The sequence below is a fragment of the Phyllobates terribilis genome, unplaced genomic scaffold (assembly GCF_046119375.1).
Source record: "Phyllobates terribilis strain yellow unplaced genomic scaffold, ASM4611937v1 Scaffold_8__6_contigs__length_399053987, whole genome shotgun sequence".
Taxonomy (NCBI): domain Eukaryota; kingdom Metazoa; phylum Chordata; class Amphibia; order Anura; family Dendrobatidae; genus Phyllobates; species Phyllobates terribilis.
Genome location: NW_027362768.1, coordinates 335,882,267 through 335,905,957, shown reverse-complemented (window position 1 = coordinate 335,905,957; position 23,691 = coordinate 335,882,267). Strand labels below are relative to the sequence as shown.

Sequence of the window (23,691 nt, the reverse complement as noted above, 5' to 3'; positions counted from 1 at the left end):
CTTCACCACCCTCATCACTTCAATGTCCAACAATCCAAAATGACTTTTTGAAACGTTAAACTCCCTCCAGAGCCCTAAAGCACAAGCCCCCATCACCAACCTCAGCGGGGAGGATCTGACCACTTATTTCCTAGAAAAAATCAACTACATCCATCAAGACATCTCAGTCCAATCTTCCCAGTGCCTGGATCACCTTCCCTGCCGCACTTCAAGCTCACTAGCCATCTTTGAGCCTGTTACAGAAGAAGAAGTTACCCAGCTCCTCGCTTCTTCTCTGCTTAAAACCTGCAACAGTGACCCCATTCCTTAACATCTCCTGCAGTCTCTCTCACCAGTGGTCACCACTCACCTGACTAAAATATTTAACCTCTCTCTTTCTTCAGGTATCTTTCCCTCCTCATTTAAACATGCCATCATAACCCCTTTACTTAAAAAGCCATCCCTGGACCAGAACTGCGCTGCTAACTACAGACCTGTCTCTAACCTTCCTTTCATCTCTAAACTTCTGGAACGCTTGGTCCACTCCCGTCTAATCCGCTATCTCTCAGATAACTCTCTCCTCGACCCTCTACATTCTGGTTTCCGCTCCTTACACTCCACTGAAACTGCCCTCACTAAAGTCTCTAATGATCTACTAACAGCCAAATCCAAAGGTCACTGCTCCCTGCTGATTCTCCTGGATCTTTGCCGCATTTGACACTGTGGATCACCAGCTCCTCCTCACTATGCTCTGCTCTATAGGCCTCAAGGAAACCGTTTTCTCCAGGTTCTCCTCCTACCTCTCTGACCACTACTTCACTGTATCTTTTGCCAGCTCCTCTTCCTCTCCTCGTCCCCTTACTATCGGGGTCCCCAGGGCTCAGTTCTAGGCCCCCTCCTCTTCTCCCTATATACCACCCCTATTGGACAAACCATCAGCAAATTTGGGTTCCAGTATCATCTCTATGCTGACGAAACCCAATTATACACCTCTTCATCTGACATCACCCCTACCCTAATACAAAATACCAAGGATTGTCTGTCGACAGTCTCTAACATCATGTACTCCCTCTATCTTAAACTGAATCTCTCCAAAACTGAACGTTTTGTGTTTCTCCCCTCTACTAACCCAACTCTACCTAACATTGAAATTACCTTGGAGGGTTCAACCATAACTCCCAAGCAGCACACCCGCTGCCTTGGGGTCATATTCGACATTAACCTTTCCTTTCCTCCCTATATCCGATCACTCACTCGCTCTTGTCACCTGCATCTTAAAAACATCTCCAGAATCCGACCTTTTCTCACCTTTGAAACTGCTAAAACTCTGACTGTCGCTCTTATTCACTTTCGTCTGGACTACTGCAACTCTCTTCTGATCGGTCTCCCTCTTACCAAACTTTCTCCTCTCCAATCTGTCCTGAATGCGGCAGCCAGGGTTGTATTTCTGTCCAGCCGCTTCACCGATGCCTCCATCTTGTGCCAGTCATTACACTGGTTACCTATTGGCTACAGGGTCCAATATAAACTCATCGCTCTCACCCACAAAACTCTCCACAGTTCTGCACCTCCTTATATCTCCTCTCTCATCTCTGTCTATCGCCCTACACGTGCCCTCCATTCTACAAATGACCTAAGGCTAACATCCCCCATAATCCGAACCTCCCACCTCCGTCTCCAAGAATTATCTCGTGCTGTACCAGTTCTCTGGAATGCTCTACCCCAGACAATCCGACTGATGCCTAGCCACCACATGTTCAAGCGCGCTTTAAAAACCCATCTCTTTAATCAAGCCTACCACTTCAACCACTCAGTAAACTAACTTTCCCCTGGTCCCTCCTTCTAAATATTATTCAGAATCTGCACCCTACTATTCATCTGTCTCCAAACCCTTCATGCACACGATAACTACACTCGATACTTGATTATTGCACTTAAACATACAAGCTGATGACCGGATCATACAGCTATATATGAAAATCCATACTTATTATAATTGCCAGACCTGAAATAAATAGCACTTTTCAACTATTGTGTCCCCCCATTTCCTTGTAGAATGTAAGCTTGCGAGCAGCCGGACCCTCACTCCTGATGCAACTGTTTAAACTGTCTTACCTTGTATTGAATTTATTGTATGTAAATGTCCCTGCTTAATTGTAAAGCGCTGCGGAATATGTTGGCGCTATATAAATAAAAAATATTATTATTATTATTATTATTAAGTCTGATTTTCTCCAATACATTATTTTCAGAACCTGCTGTGGTCGTGTTGCAGGTCTCCTAAAGAGGACCTTTCACTGGATTTTGTCATTTAAACAAACACTTTCATCAAAGTTTTTATCCTCTTAATATGTTGCAGTATAGCAATAGTACTTACAATTGCTCATTTTGCCTTTCTACCCAGCTAATTGTTCTGTTTTTCTTTAGGTTTATGACATCACATCACTAAAAAATGACTAGCTGAATCCTTCTAAGCTCTATGTAGAAATAGGAAGTCTCTTTTTTCCTTGCGTGAGTCATCATTAGAGCAACAATTCTACTTCACTGCAATGTCCCTGGCAGACCAGCTTCACCTCCTCTTCAACTCCTGACCCATCTGCTGTGCTCCTCTCCCCTGCAAGAGACTTTGCAGTGATGTAGATTTATAGTTCTAATGATGACTCATGCAGGGAAAATGGATTTCCTGTTTCTACATAGAGCTTGGAAAAGGGGTGTCAAACTCATTTTCATCGAGTACAACATCAGAATTATGGTTGCCTTCAAAGGATGAACTGAAATTGTAAGGGCTAATGCAGGAACGAGCACGGACTGCAATGCAAAGACTGGCCAAGGGCTATAAGAAAACTGTCCCTGGGTAGTAGGTCTACAAAATCAGGTGCAATGTCCTCTTTAAAGGGTTGGACATTGATTTGCACGTTACCTAACTCTAAATGTGGCACTAGTGTATAGCTTTTCTCCTTCCTAAATATAGCTAATTTGCATGTTGTTCCCATGGAGCATTGCCTATAAGACTCCATACTCATCTGGTCTCCTTAAAGTGAATCTATCACCAGACATTTACCATCTAATCTGAGAGCTGCATAATGTAAGGGCAGAGATCCTGATTCCTGTGATATATCACTTACTGGGCTGCTTTGTGTAGTTTTGATAAAATCACTATTACTTGCAGACTATTAAACCTGCTGCCATGTAGTTCTCCATATTCATGAGCTCTGTATAATCCTGCCCCACCACTTATTTTCCACTTTCTGCCTATGCACAGTGTATGCAGAAAGCTGCCAATCAGTGGTGTGGGTGGGGTTATAGGGAGCTCCGCATTTAGAGAGCTGCTAGATCTGCAGCAGAGAAAAGAGGGATTTTATATAAACTACAGCAAGCAGCCCAGTAAGTGATACATCACTAGAATCAGGGTCTCTGTCCCTACATTATGCTGCTCTCAGATTACAGAGCAAAAACCTGCCGACAGATTCCCTTTAAGGAGTGTCTCGAGCACTTATATGAGATCATACAAACCAACAGAGACTCAACTAGACTAACACTATGGGGACTTTGGTGGCATCACCATAAAAGTTATGTCTACTGTTAAGTGACTATTTTAGATTTGCGATTTGGAAGACACCCCCAACTTATTTGAAGATCCATTGATGGCAAAGTCGCTGCCTAAGAAAATTTTGCAGGTTTGGATATTTGGCAACAATCACATTGCGGATACGTTATGATGACCACAGTGATGATTAGATACAGAGTTTCCTATTTGCAGATGCAGAAGACACATTTTTTTGCATTATGGAAACATTATAATCTGCACCCCAAAAAATAGGAAAAAGCTCATGATCTCACACTGAGTTGTGTTAAATGGCCAACTCGGCTCTGCTATGTCGGCTCATTAGGCTCTGCTGCATCCTGCACTTGAAGGGCTTATCACATGGCACATCCCCTCCCCATCCAGCTTCTTGCTCCCTATCCCTGCCTGCCTGCTTGTGCACAGAGTGATCTCCCACTGCTGCTGCTTTCTGTGTGTGAAGCCCCCTCCAGGGGATCCCTCCTGCACTAAAGAACTTTCAGCCCCCTCCAAGCAGATGTTTTTTTTTTTTGCACAGAGCATCCCTATTTCCTAGGGAACGCTCATTAAGAGCAGTGAATATTCATAGGGTTAAAGCAGAGCTGCTGCCCTTTGTCCCATAACACTGTGATCAAAGCCTGGATTTTTTAAGCCTTATTTGACAATTTATTTTTTTTTATTTTTTTTTACAATATGGAATTTATTTATTTTATTTTTTTTACAGATCGGACCAATCCCAACTTAATGGTTTTACATCTTTTAACTTTTAACTATCTATATAAAAAAATCTGCCAATTTTGTCAAATTTTTGGACAGTCCATCAAATAGTGGATTTTTTTTTACAATGTCCTTGAAAAAATAAAATAAAAGTGACATCTGTAAATTTGTTTTTTTTTTTGGCTGCTAATGTGTTCTTGTGCGTTCCGGACTTTGGATATTTATCAATAATGTTTATAATTCACTTTGACTTTCCGTAAAAAAAGTATCAAGGCTCAATGAAATCAGTTTTTCATGTACAAGTTCTATCAAGTTAATCACTGAGAGAGCTCGCACCCTCATCTGAGATAATCGGGTAGATTATGCCAATCACACGCTAATCAGAGTCTGATCAGATTTTCTCAGTTGAGGAGAAGATGGGAAAAAAAATTCTCCATATTCTCCATTTTGTCAGTCCGTGAAAATTGGACTGCACTCCGATGTCATCCGAGTGCAGTCCGATTCTTTAGATGGATCCGTTGACATACATTTACAGATGCAAATTGTAAGCAAAAAAATCTAACTTGTGCCCCATAGAATAACATTGGTCCGAGCATGATCCGATGTTTCTTCGGATCGCACTTCGACTGAAAATACGGTTGTCTGCACAAGCCCTTATAGCCTACGTGTTCAGGGCTGTCAACTCATCCTTTTTTTTTGGATTGAATGGTTTGCACAAAACTTCGTAAACATGATTTTGATCAGAGACATGGATCATTCTTGACTACACAAGTCTATGGATGATTGAAAAACTCAGATAGCACTCGGATGCTTGAGAAACCTCCATATTTATTTTTTTTGCAAACGGAAACTCTGATGTTGAAAATTGACATGGACCAAACTCTGATGAAACTCTGATCCAAAACTCTGATGAAACTCTGATCCAAATCACTGATGAAACTCTGATCCAAATCACTGATGAAACTCTGATCCAAAACACTGATGAAAATCCGATCCAAAACACTAATAAAACTCTGATCCAAAACACTGATGAAACTCTGATCCAAAACACTGATGAAACTCTGATCCAAAACACTGATGAAACTCTGATCCAAAACACTAATAAAACTCTGATCCAAAACACTGATGAAACTCTGATCCAAAGCTCTGATGAAACTCTGATCCAAAACACTAATAAAACTCTGATCCAAAATGCTGATGAAACTCTGATCCAAAATACTGATGAAACTCTGATCCAAAATACTGATGAAAATCCGATCCAAAACACTAATAAAACTCGGATCCAAAACACTGATGAAGCTCTGATCCAAAGCTCTGATGAAACTCTGATCCAAAATACTAATAAAGCTCTGATCTAAAATGCTGATGAAACTCTGATCCAAAGCTCTGATGAAACTCTGATCCAAAATACTAATAAAACTATGATCCAAAATGCTGATGAAACTCTGATCCAAAATACTAATAAAGCTCTGATCTAAAACACTGATAAAACTCTGATCCAAAACTCTGATGAAACTCTGATCTAAAACACTGATGAAACTCTGATCCAAAACACTGATGAAACTCTGATCCAAAACACTGATGAAAGTCTGATCCAAAATACTAATAAAACTCTGCTCCAAAAACTAATAAAACTCTGATCCAAAACACTGATGAAACTCTGATCCAAAACTCCGACAACACTCTGATCCAAAACTCTGATGAAACACTGATCCAAAACACCAATAAAACTCTGCTCCAAAACACTAATAAAACTCTGATCCAAAACACCAATAAAACTCTGCTCCAAAGCACTAATAAAACTCTGATCCAAAACTCTGATGAAACTCTGATCCAAAACTCTGATGAAACTCTGATCCAAAACACTAATAAAACCCTGATCCAAACCTCTGATAAAACCCTGATCCAAAACTCTGATAAAACCCTGATCCAAACCTCTGATAAAACCCTGATCCAAAACTCTGATAAAACCCTGATCCAAAACTCTGATAAAACCCTGATCCAAACCTCTGATAAAACCCTGATCCAAAACTCTGATAAAACCCTGATCCAAAACTCTGATAAAACCCTGATCCAAAACTCGCATACAAAACTCGGATACAAAACTTAGATGCAAAACTTGGATCCCAAACTCTGATGAAACTCGGACTGTTATTTCACATTCGAGAAAAATCATTGGCGTCTGATAAAAGTCTTAGCTGTCGTTAAGTTAAAAAAAAATCGTTCAGAAAAGTAAAAAAAACAAATAAATAATTGACAAATGATGCAAAAATTCCATGCAGCCCATAAACATCAGCTTACAGGTGGCTGAGAAAAGCCCACAAATCAGATGACATTTTTGACCGTAGGGAGTCGAATGAATAAGAAAAAAATAATCCTTGACTGGCAGCAGCCAGAATTGTTTTCTCCGGGGCGATAATTATCTAATGTGTATGGGCAGCTGAAGCCGATGGAGGGGGGTAGCCCTCCGCGGAAAACAAAGCTTCTTCCTGATAATTCCATCCATGATGGAGAACGGTCCAGTGGCACATTTTGGTCCTGCACCAGCATCCAGTATTGATCTCATGCTCTTAGTACACATCTCATTCCTCCCTGGTCATCTTCCTGTATCCTCAAGATTTATTGGCCTGTGGACAAAGAGCAGGCAGGAGGCACCATCTGCTGCAGCACATTAGCAGATTACAACCACAAATTATCAATGGGACGGCCCCCATCGGCAGTATTTTGTCTCTATCCGCTTTCCTTTCTCCAGTAAGAGAGCAGGGGAGGAGAGAGTTAAACACGTAAGCACTGCCAATGCCTAGTCTGCACTTAGCTGCAATATCAGGTCCTGCTTGATCTGGAGCGAGCTGCTGCCTCCTGCATAGGATTACTAGGGTGCACGGTTTTCGAAAAGCTCGTCTTCGTCTTCTTCTTCCTCCCCGACGCCGCTCAAACCCTACCAAGATGTTGGACCCATCTTCCAGCGAGGAAGAATCGGATGAGATAGTGGAAGAAGAAAGCAAGGAGGTGCTGGCACCCAGCACAGGGGCCCGTCTCTCTCCTAGTAGGACCAGCGAGAGCTCCGGTGGGCTACAACCGAGCAGTCGGAGCAGCAGCGTCCGACCATCCAGCCCTAGTCCATCAGTGGTCAGCGAGAAGGAGAAAGAAGAGCTGGAAAAGCTGCAGAAGGAGGAAGAAGAGAGAAAAAGGAAGCTGCAGCTCTATGTGTTTGTCATGAGGTGTATTGCCTACCCGTTCAATGCCAAGCAGCCCACCGACATGGCGAGGAGGCAACAGAAGGTGAGAACAATAGGGGAAGTCTGGGGTATGATTATTACATTGCATTGGTGCCAGTGTCATCATCAGGTCACCTCAACTGTAGATCCTCCGATAAGAGCTGTCCGTCACGGTGATGCACAGCTGGGACCCTAGTCTGGAAAGAGGTTCTGCAGCAGCCACCGATGGCGGGGGGAGGTGCGATCACTTCTTCCATAGGTCTTTGTGTGGTTATAATATGCGTGAATGCACGACTGCAGGACATAGAGGTGGATTTTGGCCTAACTTGACTGGAAGGAGCAGATGTCCAGCGAGAACCAGGGGTCTTATATATTGGTTGGACGCTAATGAATATGGCAGGGTCATCCATGCTTAGGGTTTTGCACAGGCAGGAAGCCTTGAATTGCTCAAAAATGAAAACACAGGCCTGAGCTGGTCTCTGTCGTTGCAGATAGTACATGGGGAAGGGGGGGATACGTGATTTTTTGCAGCTTCTTTGGGTGCACGTTAGAAGAGTAAATCAACTGGAGCTATAGAATCACATCATCTGCGCCCTCCCATAACCCAGCTCCTCCATAGGCGTCACCAGCACCGGATCCATGCAACGGCGCCACCTATGGACGAGCTACGTGCACGGGGAGGGAGGGATGATGCTCCGAGACTGATACAGGAAGCGATCACTTGTTTATCTCATATACCAGGTTCATTCATAGAAATCTGGCTTTGTCTTAAAGGTCCTTACGACATCGGGATCCTATAGATGATGCCCGTCCATTGTCTTCGGTGCATCTATAGGGTCTACAGACTGGGATCTAGATCAATGTACATATTGTGTAGTCCTGTTGCAGGGCTTGTAAATCATTCAGTAAAATACCCATAGTGCTCGGCACAGCCAATGTCAAAAGGATGGAGCAAACTCAAAGTCTAAAGGGTTATTTGGCCAAAACCTCCGAGTTGGTGAAGTTGCTTAGGCTTTAATGGAAAAATTGGCTTCACTGTATGACTTAACAATACATCAAAGATATTCCTCGGGTTTGGAGCTGCCCCATCCTTCGAAGCTTTGCCTTTGATTTTATGGCTTTAATGGAAATCCAGGCAGATCCCCTCGTAGATTGACAACTTTACGCTGTAGGAACAGGCAACTAAATAGTCCGGCCAACAAATGATTTGATGGTCCACCATGTTGGGCCATCAAATGGTCCACCACGTCCACCCATCAAATGATTTGATGGTCCACCATGTCCGGCCATGAAATGGTCCACCATGTCCGGCCATCAAATGATTTGATGGCCCACCATGTCCGGCCATGAAATGGTCCACCATGTCCAGCCATGAAATGGTCCACCATGTCCGGCCATCAAATAATTTGATGGTCCACCATGTCCGGCCATCAAATGGTCCACCATGTCCCATTTTAATTAGCTTGTACTTGAATATCAGGGGCTATGGAGGCTGGTCACAGATGTAGTGCTGATCGCTATATTAATTCACCAGACTAGGAAATGGAGCATTGTCCCAAAAGCTTACACTCTAAATATGTTGTACAATATCTACATTTCTATGTGCAATCCAAATCACACTTGGTGCTCTGTTAGTAGCTACACCGCAGGTAACACCATAACAACATCTTATAATAGCAATTAGGGATGCAAAATATTTATTTTCCATCTACTAATTTAAGGTAGACGACAAAGATGGCTCTATGTCGCTGCTGCGAACGGGGTGGTGCTGTGGATTGTAAGGTGCCACGATGTTGCAAAAAACTCACAAACTCTTTCCAACTTGCTTTACACGGTAGCAAAGGGATCTTATTTGCTTGCACTATGTTGCGATTTATCAGCGGCAGAAAGAGACCTGTGGCCACATAATTGCATTTAGTATCATTTATTATTTTGTATCTATTTATTATTTTTTTTATTCAGTATTTTTTGGGGGGGTTAAATATAAAATTTTCAAGTATTTTATTATTTTTGTTATTATCTATAAAATAATAAAAAGTAAAATAATATTTATATATGTATAAATATATATATATATTATATTACTTTTATATATATATATATATATTAATACATATTTTAATAGATAGATGGATAATATAGACAGATACACAGATAGATGATAGATAGATAATATAAAGATATATAAATAGATAGATGATAGATAGATAGATAGATAATAGATAGATAGATGATAGATAGATAGATAATAGATAGATGATAGATAGATAGATAGATAGATAGATAGATAGATAGATAGATAGATGGATAGATAGAGGGATAGATAGATAGATAGATAGATAGATAGAGGGATAGATAGATAAATAGATAGATTATAGATAGATAGATAGATAATAGATAGATGATAGATAGATAGATAATAGATAGATAGATAGATGTATATATAGATAGATAGATGGATAGATAGATAATAGATAGATAGATGGATAGATAGATAGATGGATAGATAGATGATAGATAGATAGATAGATAGATAGATAGATGTATATATAGATAGATAGATGGAAGTATAGATAATAGATAGATAGATAGATAGATAATAGATAGATGATAGATAGATGGATAGATAATAGATGCAGCTTGTAGCAGCTCATCGTGATCTTTCCTATCATGGTGATACCGCGGTATATAGGTATATAGGTGTATGGTCGGGTTGATCCCACAGGCAGAATTTGCAGCCAATGTGCCCTATATGATGAATACTAATGGCCATACACCCGTGTCCCGCATGTGCTGTTACGGCCCCCCGGAGACCGCACACTGGGGTCTGTTGCATTCGTCTTAGGTATTTCTTCTGAAGGTTATGGAGGGCTGAGTAATGGCCGGCCTGGGACATTGGTTATTACGTTCTGTAGTTGCTCATCAGCCTCAAATATTTATAGTGAATTAATAGAGGCTGTGGGGAAAAACCCCTATAAGATCCAGCGGTGTGGCGTGTAACGGATGTAGCACGGGGACTATTCATTAATGTGACACCGCAGCAGATCTGCGCGGCACTATATAATACCAATCAGCCCGTCGTGGTCTCTGGGGATGTTCTTGTCTGCGCTGATATCTCGGCCCACTATTTCTTCCAGTAATGCATATAACCAGGCGTCTATCGGATCTTGGATCTGTAGGAGGATCCATTGGGTTCATCATTCTGGAAAGATAACTGTAACATTGGTTGTATGGAAAAAAGGGTCGATGATCGAGAGAGAGTAAAGGGCCGGTAAGGCGACTGTATGTGGGGCTAATAACATCTATGTATACTCACCTGCAGGGAAATAGGTGGTTTTACATAGGACTGCAGCTAAATTTACTGCATGATCTTAGAACTGAACGCAACTATATATTGTAGGAATATGCACTAGTGAAATAGTATGGGGGAGATTTATAGATCCCATGTCAACCATATCTCAGTCACAATATAACCTTCAGGTTGCACGACCCCCTCTGTTCAGTCCCAGGGGGCAATCAATGCCTATGCACACAAACATGGCCGTCACTATTCATCGTATATTACAAATTCAGCCTTATATTCTAACATCAATCTTCACCGCTGTTCCTACTCCTGTGCACAATAACAGGGCAACGATCAGAATCCACTGGATGAAACATTACAGAAGAAGAAAACCGCCATATGTAAGATACATGAGTCACGGCTGGGATACATGAGTCCTGGTCCCTTTTTTTTCTGACACATTTGGTCCTTTTTGGAAATGTGGTGCAGGAGCTTCATAAATATGGCATTCGGCACATGTAGGCTTGTAAATATAGAAGGGTGAGGACATGGTGTTGGATTAACATTCACTACATTGTCAGACATAGATAGTGAGAAACACATGGAAGTCTTCTCCTCTATCCACGTCTGGCAATACCTTTGTTGGCTTTGAGTGACCAGGAGCCTCCAAAATGGCTTTGTCTGCAGACTACAGTATGAAGAGCAGCTCTGAAGCACACACATTTGCTTGACTTGGCACTGGAGTCCCCCCCCACACACACACAGACAGTATGAAGGCCCCCACAATCACCTACACAGTATGATGCATCCACAGCCCCCCACAGACAATATGATGCACCTACAACATTTTATACAGTGTGACTGCACTTCTCATAGTGTGATACCCTCATAGTCCCCACCACATAGTTTTATGCCACCACTGCCCTTCATACACAGTATGATGCCCCCACACTCTCCCATACACAGTGTGAGGTACCACAGTCTATCATACACAGTATGATGCATACACAGCCCCCCACACAATATGTTCAACAACCCTTTACACAGTATGTTTTGCACCTCACATAGTGTGATACCCTCACAGTCCCAACCACACAGTATTATGCTACCACAGCCCCCATACACAGTATGATGCTCCCATAGACTCCCATAGACAGTATGATTCCCCACAGTCCCTACACAAAGTATGATGTCCCCACAGTCCCCCATACAAAGTATGATGTCCCCACAGTCCCCACACAAAGTATGATGCCCCCGCAGTCCCCTTCAAGATAAAATAAAATACTAAAAACTGCTGACTAATCCCTGTTCCCCCAATGTGCTGCTCCGCTCTGATGCACCACTAAATGGTGGAAAAATAAGTCAACGGCTCCCTCCTCCACCATTATGTTCAACTGTATCTGCAAACCGAGTACGCCCCGTCTCTCGGGCCTCATAGCGACAGTGTAGACTACTGCCCGGGAGCGGCCACTAAATAGTTTAACAGAGCGGTGGTGTTTACATCCGGTTGAGCTGGTAATGGTTGATCGATGTTGGTATTAGGTGTTGGACTCCCAATGATGTGATATTGATCCTAAAGAAAGGTCATTAATATCCTAGTACTCCAAAACTCCTTTAATGTTTCACTAAAAAAGTTACGGAGAAAGTGAATAAAAACTTAAAATAAAATTAAATCTAGAATAAACAGATAATTAAAGGGATCCTCTGGGAGAACATAAATACAGCTCAATTAACAGAGCAGATGACATGCTGTAAATTCTTAATGCACCCATTGTTACATCGCTCGGAGATTTTGCCCCCAAGCTATGATCTCAGGAGCTTCAATTAGAGAAAGTGGGTCGGGGGGCTGTTTATTCACTGATGTCCTATCCATGTGGACAACATGTGAATATACTGTATGTAGGTTATACCAAGATGATTGCCATTATGTGAATAAACAATCCATCCCCTACGGTGGATGACAGGTCAACACGACATGTGACCGCTGCAGCCAATCACTTGCTGTAGTGTCTCAACATTAACTTCTTTTGTTACACCATTACATTATTGTAAGCTCTTTTTTATTTAATTTTTAAATATCATAGGGTTGAACAACTTCATTAAATATTTCACTGATATGTAGGTGGTTCCTGAAAAGCCCCTGTAATGTCTGTAGGATGTCCCATAAGTAAAGCACGAACATATTTAATCTCAACTCTATTTTAAGTATTTTTCCAAACAAAGGGAAAAAAATAAAGGACTTTGGGCCTCATTCATTAAAAAATTGTCATAGTTTTGGAAGTGTCTGGCCGGGCTCACAATATCCGGTCTAGTTCATTCCAAAGGTTTTTGGATGGGGCTGAGGTCTGGACTCTGAGCGGCCGGTCATGTTGTTCCAGCAAACAACCCCAACCATGTCTGTTTGTTGCTTGTTTACTGGGCGCAATCATGGGGAACAAAAAAGGGCCTTCCCCAAACTGTTCCCACAAAGCTGGAAGCTACAATTGTCTACAATGTCTTGTGCGGATACATTAAAATTTCACTTCACTGGAACAAAGGGCCCAAGGCCGACCCCTGATAACAAGCTCATAGTGTTATCCATCAAACTGTACAGCAGCACAATGCAGTCTGGGGATAATGCTCTCCTGGCATTCTCCTAACTCAGACTCCTCCATCAGATGACAGATAGAAAAGTGTGATCCATCACTGCACAGAACACGTTTAATCCAGAGTCCGGCTTTACGCTACTCCATCTGACACTCGGCATTGTGCTTGGTGATGTACGGCTGCATGTCGCAGCTCGGCCATGAAGCTCCCGGTGGGGGCACAGTGTTTGTACTGATGTTAATACCTGGAGGAGGTCTGGACTCTGCAGTTATAGAATCAGCAGAGCGTTGGTGACTTTTCTGCCCTCAGCTCCTCAGCACTCGGTGACCCCGCTCTGTAACTTTACATTTCTGAATATGTTCTATGTCCAAGATTTCCAGCTGTGATACCATAGTTACAATCAGATGTGTCCCCCTTCTTCTTAAAAGCTCAAATAAGGAAAAATTGCAGCTGCATCCCCCTCCTCCCTGTATTAGATGTCTGAACATTTATTAGCAACATGCAGACTTGTAAAGGGGAAATCAGGAGGCTGCTGGAAAATAGAGAAAATGCTTCTTTACCCTAAAATATATTTTTTAAGAAGTTTTAAATAATTATATGTTGCAATAATTTATGCAAAATCAAAAAATATAATAATAATAATAATACAAATAGTTACACTTTAGATATTTGTACATGTTGTAGCAATTCGGTACATTCTTGTATATCTGATTTGTCAAGCAGAGCAATAAATGGTTTCTACCTCCTTATATAAAGTGTTTGCAATAATCTGAACATATGCTAATTTGCATTTGACATATTAATCTGACATGTGTATACGGATCCAGCATCAGCCATTACAGCACGGTTTTTGCATATTATTCCCACTTGTCATGGATTTCTTATTAGGAACTCACTTTACACACAGTGTAGGATTTCGTGAAAATTCCCTGCTTACAATTTATCCAAACAGCGATGAACAATCCCCCGGTAGAATTTTTTACTGAAATGTTTATTTGATTTTATGTTTTTATTTTTACTTAATCTATAATATTGATTATAATTCTGGATCTGCATCCGTTCGGTTTCTTGGGTTTGACGTATTTTTAGTTTTTCGGTTTTCTAAAAAATGTCCTTTTGAGATATTTACTCTGGAGATTCTACTTACGGAAATTGCAGTTTGGGAATTTTGTCCTTCAAAAGGGGAAAAGTTCCATTAAAGGGGGTCATCCATCAATCCTTCTTTGTTAGAATAGTCCGCTGGAGATAAGATGATCACAGAGCGCCCTCCTGATAGTAATCAGTTGTGATCTGTGCAAAAATCCAGCTACAAGTGTTCAATTTTCCTGCAGTGCCTCCAGAGGGGAAACAAAGTATTACACAGTGTGTCTTGATAAGCGATCAGCGGTGTCAAAATGGTTTTAGAAATCTACTGATATTATTACTCCATGGGATATCAAAACATAGATTTTGGATGGAATTCTTCTTAAAGGGAGAGGTTCCCCTTACAAGTTTTGCAATGCAAACTGAAAAGTGAAAAATGTTGGTGGGATGGAATTGCTTGTAAGTTAAAGGCTAATGTTTCTGATAGTCTTAAGCTTGTTTTCTTCATGTGGGAGGATACGTACCGTATATTGCATGTTGCACATTTACCATGTCTTGCTGGTATTCACTATTATCATTGCAACATGACAACATCTAGACTTGCCCCCCATTGGAGGTAGCTACCTTATAAGTCAACAACCAACTGTTTAAAGAAGCACTCCTCCTCCTCCTCCTCCCATCAAAGTTTTTATCCCCTTAAAATATTGCAATCATCACATTATATAGCACTGTGTACTTACAATTGCTCATTTTGCCTTTCTACCCAATTAATTCTTCTCTTTTCTATTAGGTCTATGACATCATGCGATTAAAATACTGACTAGCTGAATCCTTCTAAGCTATGATAATTATTTTTTTTCTGCTCATTCATGGTCTTTATAAAGTGGCAATGTATTCATCGAAGAGATACAAATATTCCCTCAAAAATCCTGTAGACCCAACAATATTCTACTAGTAGGAATATGGTGCAATACTCTGCATATTGTACAGCCTGCAATGCAGTGTTCCTTACGGTCCTATATTGTGCTCCGTAATGCACATGCCCACAGGCGGGAGGTTGTATATACCTATTAAGTGCTTTGTCCTCCTATGTAGAAGGTGGCCATACCCAGTTCCGACTGCAACTGTCCCCCTTCAACTGTGGTCTCTGCAAAATAACAAATCCTTGCCATACTTGTCAGAGACCACCAATATCAACACCTAACGTTGAGCAAACATGTCCACCCAAAACCTTAAAGGTGTCTTCCCAAAATTATAAGGTTTGAATCCAGTGGCATAACTAGAGTCCGATGGGCCTTGGTGCAAAATTTGGACCTGGGCCCTCACCTGCATGTTGGTCAGATGTAAGGGCCCTTGTAGAATTCTAGATCTTATAAAAACATACATGTTTGCCCCCTATGTAATAATGTCCCCGTCCTGGTTCCTTCTTGTAATAATCTCTCCCATCCTGGGCCCCATGCTATAACATTTTCCCCATCCTTGGCCATTTTCTGGTATAATGCCCCCCATCCTGGTATAATGTTCCCATTCTCATATAATATCCCCATCCTGGTATATGTCACCCATCCTGGTATATTGTCCCCATCCTGAAATAATGTCCCCCATCCTGGTATAATGTCTCCATTCTGATATAATGTTCTCAAGTCTGGTAAAAAGTCCCCATCCTGGTATATTGTTCCCCTCTCTGGTATAATGTCCCCATCCTGGTATAATGTCCTCATTCTGTTATAATGTCTCCCTTCCTGGTATAATGTCCCCATTCTGATATAATGTCCCACATCCTGGTATAATGTCCCACATCCTGGTATAATGTCCCCATCCTGGTATAATGTCCCACATCCTGGTATAATATCCCCATCCTGGTATAATGTTCCCCTGTTTGGTGCATTGTCCTCATCCTGGTATACTGTCCCCCATCCTGGTATAATGTCCCCTATCCTGGTATAATGTCCCCTGCCCCAGCACATTTTAAAAAGAAACAAAGGACTATTCTCACCTCCCCTTTGCTCTCACGCCATGTGGTGTCCTCTTCTGTAGTCAGTAGCTGACTTCTCCGCATGGGCAGCACTTGATGTCTGCTGCCGGCCTCTGATTGGCCGGTGGCTTGTATTGCAGTGCAGGTAGCCGGCAGGTCTCTGCAATGCATTTCACCTGAATATGTGTCTGAGGATGCACATCCAGGTGACATTAGCATCGGCGGGTCTCCCTCCCACACCGTCTGCGACTGCGATCGTTACGCCCCTAGTTTCTTCTATCAATTTGATAGGGGACAACTCCTTAATCGCTGGCGATTTGAGTTCCCAACGATCCGAAGAAACCAGACAAGGGGCTGGTGGGCATATACTCGGTCAGAAATATCTTCCTATCCTTTAAATAGCGGATAACTTGTGATGTTGGAAAAAAAAATCTTTAACTGATTGTATCTTCTCTTATCATTTTGACCAATAATGGTCATCCCAGTCCATCTTGAAACCGTACCCCCAACCCTTTAAATTCCCCATTTAGTAGATATTCATGTATATATAATAATAAATAATAATAATAATAATGTACCATCTGCACAGGGATCATGGAGATAGGCAGTAATTGAGCACTAGAGCCAAACGATAGATAAAAGGAATATTAAAGAAGAGTCGGCGGCCATATGTCACACATCAGATAAGAATACTGTGGACGGTGAGTGACTGAGTGCAGCATGGATGATGGGAGTTTGCCTCCTCCACTATAAACACATGACGTGTCCCCGGAGTCAGACCTGCCAATTCTCTATGACAACACCCACTGTTTGCTCGCTGAGATTTATTTTTATTGATAATGCAATCTGGACGATATATGATTAACCCAACACCTATAGAGCAGCTATATACGGCGGACGGTGCAACAGACCTTGTGCTGCATAAAAGGGATTCAGCCATTGCAGCTAATGCTGCTATTATATCCCTTCCCCCACAACACCTGGGAGACAGCGTACCGTGCATAGACATTGTCTGTCTGCTGTCACATCACCTGGCCAACTCGCAGAAACCGCGGGGCTGAGAGCGACAGAGAGGCAACGAATGCAGATTGTCTGGAGATGTTCATTCTCCAGCTGCTGCAGAACCTCTTTGAAGAATAAAGTAATGTCGATTGGAAAATAATTGCAAGATTAGATCTTAGAGGTCCTGGAGATGTTCATTAAGTCAAAGGCGCCCTTGATACTGCCTGCCCTGAAGACGCACGGGATCTGCAGAAGTTGCAATGTGAACAGTTCCAGCTGCTGCAGAACCTCTTTGTAAAGTATGATGTAATGTTGATTGAAAAATAGTTGCACAGAGATCTCTGCTGATCTCTGTGATCACTTATATTGTGTATAGGAAGAGGGCTGTGCTCTATATATATCTGCTGGGGAAATTAAAGGGATACTCCAGGAATGACATGTTGATGTATTAGGTCGATGGTGGTCTGACACCCCCACTGATCAGTTCTCAGCAGGTCCTGTGGCAGGCGGAGGCACGCAGCGGACGGAGTCTGAAATGGTCATCGGGGGTGTCAAATCTCAGACCCCCACAGATTTGATATTGATGACCTACTCTAAAGATCAGTCATCGATATCTGAGTTCTGTACAATCCGCTCCATTCCCTGCTTACATCCGGCCATTGTCAGCTCATTGGTAGGGGTTTCAGGTGTCGGCCCTCCACTGATCTCATATGTAAGTCCTAGACAACCCCTTTAAGGAGAGGTCTAGGTGCACCACATTTTAGCGATGTTTTCACATTCCCACTGTCCCTTTTGCTCATACGGAAAGACCAATACTATTAGATGGCTGAGATAGTTGAGGACCCTCTTGGGGATTTCGCTTTGGGGTCCATGAGCTTCAAGTTATTCCACTGGGAGAAGTTAGACAGTCACTGCTCTGCCTGGTAAGTATAGAGCAGGAGAAAAATCCAGTAGAAATCTGAAGGACTTAGCGAATCATTATAAGGCCTCATTCACACATCAGTATTTCATCAGTATTTGTATGCCCAAACCAGGAGGGTCTCCAAAGCACAGAACAGGAGTCAAGCTATCAATTATACATCTCCTCTGTAAGTCCCACTCCTGGCTTTGGCATAAAAACACTGATGAAAAATACAGACCAAATACTGACGTGTGACTGAAGCCTAATGGGAATTATTTATTAACCCTCCAGGTCCCTGTGTCAGATGTTATATGTCCCATACAATAAACGTCACATAGTATAATAGTGATGTGTAAATATATTATTCACATGTGATAGAACGAGTCTTTATATAATAGTTACAGGCTCCTTACATGTATCCAAAGTGATATATGACTGCACTGTGTCCTGGTCCGCACCGCCCCATCCCCCGCCTGTGGGTGCAGCCCCCCACCTGAGGCGTCTGGGTGACAGACCTGCAGCTGTCCTATTCCTCCCTCACCAGCGGCCATCGTCAGGGAAGACTGGATTGTTCTTATAATACTTTAATAAACAGAGTATTGTACGGGAGGGAGAAAGCGGACAGGATTCCCTGGAGTAGAAGTGTACAGCATCTATTATCTATCTATCTATCCTTCTATCTATCTATCTATCTATCTATCTATCTATCTATCTATCTATCTATCCTTCTATCTATCTATCTATCTATCTATCTATCCTTCTATCTATCTATCTATCTATCTATCTATCTATCCTTCTATCTATCCGTCTATCTATCCTTCTATCTATCCGTCTATCTATCCTTCTATCTATCTATTATCTATCTATCTATCTATCTATCTATCTATTATCTATCATCTATCTATTATCCATCTAATTATCTATCTATCTATCTGTCTATTATCTATCTATCTATTATCTATCTATTATCTATCTATCTATCTATGTATTATCTATCTATCTATCTACAGTATCTATATATCTATCCTTCTCTCTATCTATCTATCTATCTATCTATCTATCTATCTATCTATCTATTATCTATCTATCTATCTATCTATCCCTCTATCTATCTATCTATCTATCTATCTATCTATCATCTATCTATTATCTATCTATCTATTATCTATCTATCTATCTATCTATCTATTATCTATCATCTATCTATTATCCATCTAATTATCTATCTATCTATCTGTCTATTATCTATCTATCTATTATCTATCTATTATCTATCTATCTATGTATTATCTATCTATCTATCTACAGTATCTATATATCTATCCTTCTCTCTATCTATCTATCTATCTATCTATCTATCTATTATCTATCTATCTATCTATCTATCCCTCTATCTATCTATCTATCTATCTATCTATCTATCTATCTATCATCTATCTATTATCTATCTATCTATTATCTATCTATCTATCTATCTATCTATCTATTATCTATCTATCTATCTATTATCTATCTATCTATCTATCTATACGTCTATTATCTACCTATCCATCTTCATATCTATCTAGAGTAGCCAGGTAGAAGATAAGAAGTCGCACTCTTCTACCACTGAAGAAATTACCCTTCTCTGTTACAGATTTTGCCATATGGACCATTATCTTTAGTTTATAATTCTGAGTACACCCCCAAATTATTTATAATTATATCCATACATTTTCTGGATAGATAGATAGATAGATGATAGATAGATGATTGGTAGGTAGATTAATAGACAGATAGATAGATGATAGATAGATAGATAGATAATAGATAGATAGATGATAGATAGAAGAATAGATAGAAAGAATAGATAGAAATAATAGATAGATGACAGATAGATGGATAGATAGATAATAGATAGATAGATAGATAGATAGATAGATAGATAGATAGATAGATAGATGGATAGATAACATCCCCCGCCTCCATTGTACCATTGTAATATTACTGTCTTCTTATATTGTGCAGGGCTGTGAGTTGTGAGTTCCCAGAGCCCATATGTGACTGTTATAGATGGACAGGTTTCCTCCTCCCAGGGCCATAGACACTCATTGGAGAGTGATGCCCTCGTATCACTGAGCATTAATAATAGTATTATAATAACCTAATAGTCGTATATTATCCACTAGATGCTGCATGACGTCTGGCGCGGTCACATACTGCATTGAAATAATAATCATTACAAACGTCCATGTTTTGCTCGACAGGGGTGTAACTATAGTGGTTGCAGAGGTTGTAATCGCACTCAGGCCCTGGAGCCTAGGGGGTCCAAAAAGTCCCTTTGGCCCATATGAAAAGAGCAATATTATTAAAGACCTGCAATAATTGGAGGCCTCTTTGGAGCATTTGCATCGGGGCCACGTTACGCCACTGTTGCTGGATGTATCTGAGCTGTTGTCTGACACAGAACATTTGGAACGTTTGTCAGCTTATTTTGATACAATAAGTACAGAGATAGCTGAGAGGTGAGGGCCTCCGGGTGGTGGAGACTTTTGAGCAGTTGTCTCTATTCCCCTTCCCAAATTTTATCCCAAGGAAGCCAATGGCTGCCATGTTGCTTATCAATCGGACAATTCATGGTTTCTTAAATTTAAAGGGGGTATTCCCATCTCCAAGATCCTACCCCAATATGTAGTAGGTGTAATAATAATAATATTAGCCAAAACCTCCAATTAGAAAAGTAGTACAGTACTTCTGATTCGCTTTGTCTCCTTCCTCGTGTGCAGGCATTGCAGGACCTTAGTTATCAATGGTTACGACTACTGATATAGTGACAGTTAGCTTGTTGCGAGTGGTCATAACCATGGATACCTAAGGTCCTGCAATGCCTATGTAGCACCCTGAGGATTCGGCTGCTACAGGGGTATTACACCTCAAGCCAGAGGTGTGGTATTCCACTCCCGGGTAAGGATGGAGTGTGGAACTGAGCTCAGTTAGCTGCATGCACTACACACATCCCATTTCCGAGGAACAGACCGATGGTACTCCCACTAGAGAAATGTGCAGGTACAACAGTGTCTGTTCCTGGCTGGAGTGGGAGGGGGGTGGAACATCCCAGTAGTGTAGGGGCAGATAGGGGGAGCAGTCTGGGTAGTGCTAGGAGCTCATTGGGTGCTGGTCACCTGAGCTCACACATAGAGGGAGTATATAAGGTGGGAACCATCTTAGATCAGGGTCAGTCTTTTGCAGAGTGAGGTCAGTCAGTCTGTCAGTCTTTTGTCAGAGCAGAGCAGAGGAAGAGAGCAGAGGAGAAGAGCAGCTCCAAGGCCCAGAGAGAGAGAGAGGAGAAAGAAAGACCCAGAGGGGGAGAAAGAAGGAACTCCAAGAGCCCAAATTAGACCAGAGGGTGAAGAGTTGGCAACAGGGTACCGGATCCCAAGCTGGCAGAGGCTACAGCACACCTTAGCCAGGAACCGGAGGTCGTGGGCAGGATCTGCCACGATCACCCACTAAATCCACCCGGAAGGCAGACCAGGAATAGGGTCAGGGAACCCAGGCACAAGGGTTTACCACCAAGAGGCCCGAGGGAGCCGGACATAGGTGGATCCCTGGTGGGGAAGGCCAGAGAAGAGGACAGGACAGAAAGGGAGCTCAGGACCACGCTCCAGAATCACCTGGGGGTTGGCCGAGTCCAGGACCTGGTGGACGCAGCACGGCTCGGGTGGTCACTTAAGGCCGGAGTGACCAGAACAACTGCAGTAAGTAAACAAACCCTGAACTGCACAGCCCGACTCTGAGTCTCATTTCCATCCTCGCTGCACCACCACAACCCCCATCCTCTGCAACTGACCCCCTGAGGCTATACCCCTCCCGTTGGGGGTTATACTACCTGAGCTGCACATACATCACCAGCCTCAGCGGACCCTGCTGCAGCGGCGGCCGTATTGACCGCAATTCAACGGGTGGCGTAGTCGACACAAAAGAACATCTAGTAACATCATAAGGACTGCCACACACTGAGCTTGACACCCTGGGCACGGACCGGGTCACAGCCACTCGGAGACTACAACCCCCATCTGATCCGGCTCCGGGTATCCCTAACAACATGGCCCAGGGGGCGCGTCACCTACACATGAGGACGGAGACATAGTGAATCAGAAGAACTATACTACATTTCTAATTAGAGGTATTTGCTAATATTATTATTATTATTACACCTACTACATATTGGGATAGGATATTAGAGATGGGAATACCCCTTTAACCATTTTTCAGGGGCCTTCTTCTGCCTTTCTAAATCTGAGTTAATGTGGAGGGGGGTAAATAATAATGAAGTAGAGCACCTCGATCTGGAAGACAACCAAAAAACCCATCCATGTGAATAGGCAGAGTGTAATTTTTAGTTTGGCCAGTGGTGGCACTGCAGAGACCCCTGATCACAGCTGATCGCTGGGGAGGTGGGGTTGGGGGGGTCCTTAAAGGAGAATGTTGTTAAAGGTCAGAATCCAACTAAAATCCCATAGATAACATTGTAGGATGAGGAATGGCCGAGCTTTATTCATTCTCAGGATGCTCTTATGTCTTTATATCTTGCAAAGAAACCAATATTATCTGGATACAATCATGAAAGCCTAGAAGAAATCCCATCTATGATCCTTCCTGAACTGACAGTGATGATCTGACGCACGGAGCTGTGGCCTCCTTCTCCAGGGAATGTTTTGTGACTTCAAAACCCTTTAGGGAATCCTCATGGATCTGAATGAAATATAAGATTTCATAGAAAAAAAAAGAATAAAGGAGCTAAAACTATAAATGGTCCATTCTGCTCGTGAACCACTGTAAGATGGAACAAACTTAAAGAATAAAATGGAGATCTGAGAAGAGAAGAATTAACAACTATTGGAGGAATTCATTACATGCCCTTCATCAGTTTTCTGGTGTGAAAAAAGATGCAATTTTCAGTACATGTCATATTCACAGTAATTTATAACTTTTTTTTTACTTTTTCTGCCCCTTGCGGCACTTTTCAACAGAGGGGCGGAGCTTAGTTAAAGTGGGCGGGGCAACAAATGTATAATAATTTACCCCAGAAATAAATTGTAGCATAAAGTATAGCGCAAATATACAGCGAAGCAATAAATTAGGTGAATTTTGTGCATATATATATATATTTATATACATCTATGAATATAGATATATATATACTGTATATATATATGAATATAGCTATGTGGTGCTAGCTATACATATTATATATTTTTGCTTTCCCTACCTTTTGTTTTGAGAAATACTAACATTAAAGAAGAACTAATCTTTTTTTTTTTTCATTTATATAACTTTTTCCAACATGGAAAGTTATGAAACTTTACAGATTACTTTATTAGGGAATTTTTCTTCATACCTGTA

The 23,691-nt window shown here is 41.7% G+C and overlaps 1 protein-coding gene across 16 annotated transcripts in view; it reads left to right on the top strand.

The window, feature by feature from the left end:
* The first annotated feature begins 6,814 nt into the window (after nucleotides 1-6,814).
* CADPS (calcium dependent secretion activator) overlaps nucleotides 6,815-23,691 on the top strand; it is a 646,882-nt gene continuing 630,005 nt past the window's right edge. For 4 of the 16 annotated variants that reach the window (XM_073644654.1, XM_073644659.1, XM_073644658.1 and 1 more), the window contains exon 1: nucleotides 6,820-7,540. In XM_073644654.1, coding sequence (XP_073500755.1) covers nucleotides 7,205-7,540 — 336 coding nt within the window. In that variant the 5' untranslated portion in view covers nucleotides 6,820-7,204. Of the gene's footprint in view, nucleotides 7,541-23,691 lie in introns of all 16 variants that reach the window. The other 12 variants (XM_073644660.1, XM_073644648.1, XM_073644656.1 and 9 more) reach the window with 9 other exon arrangements.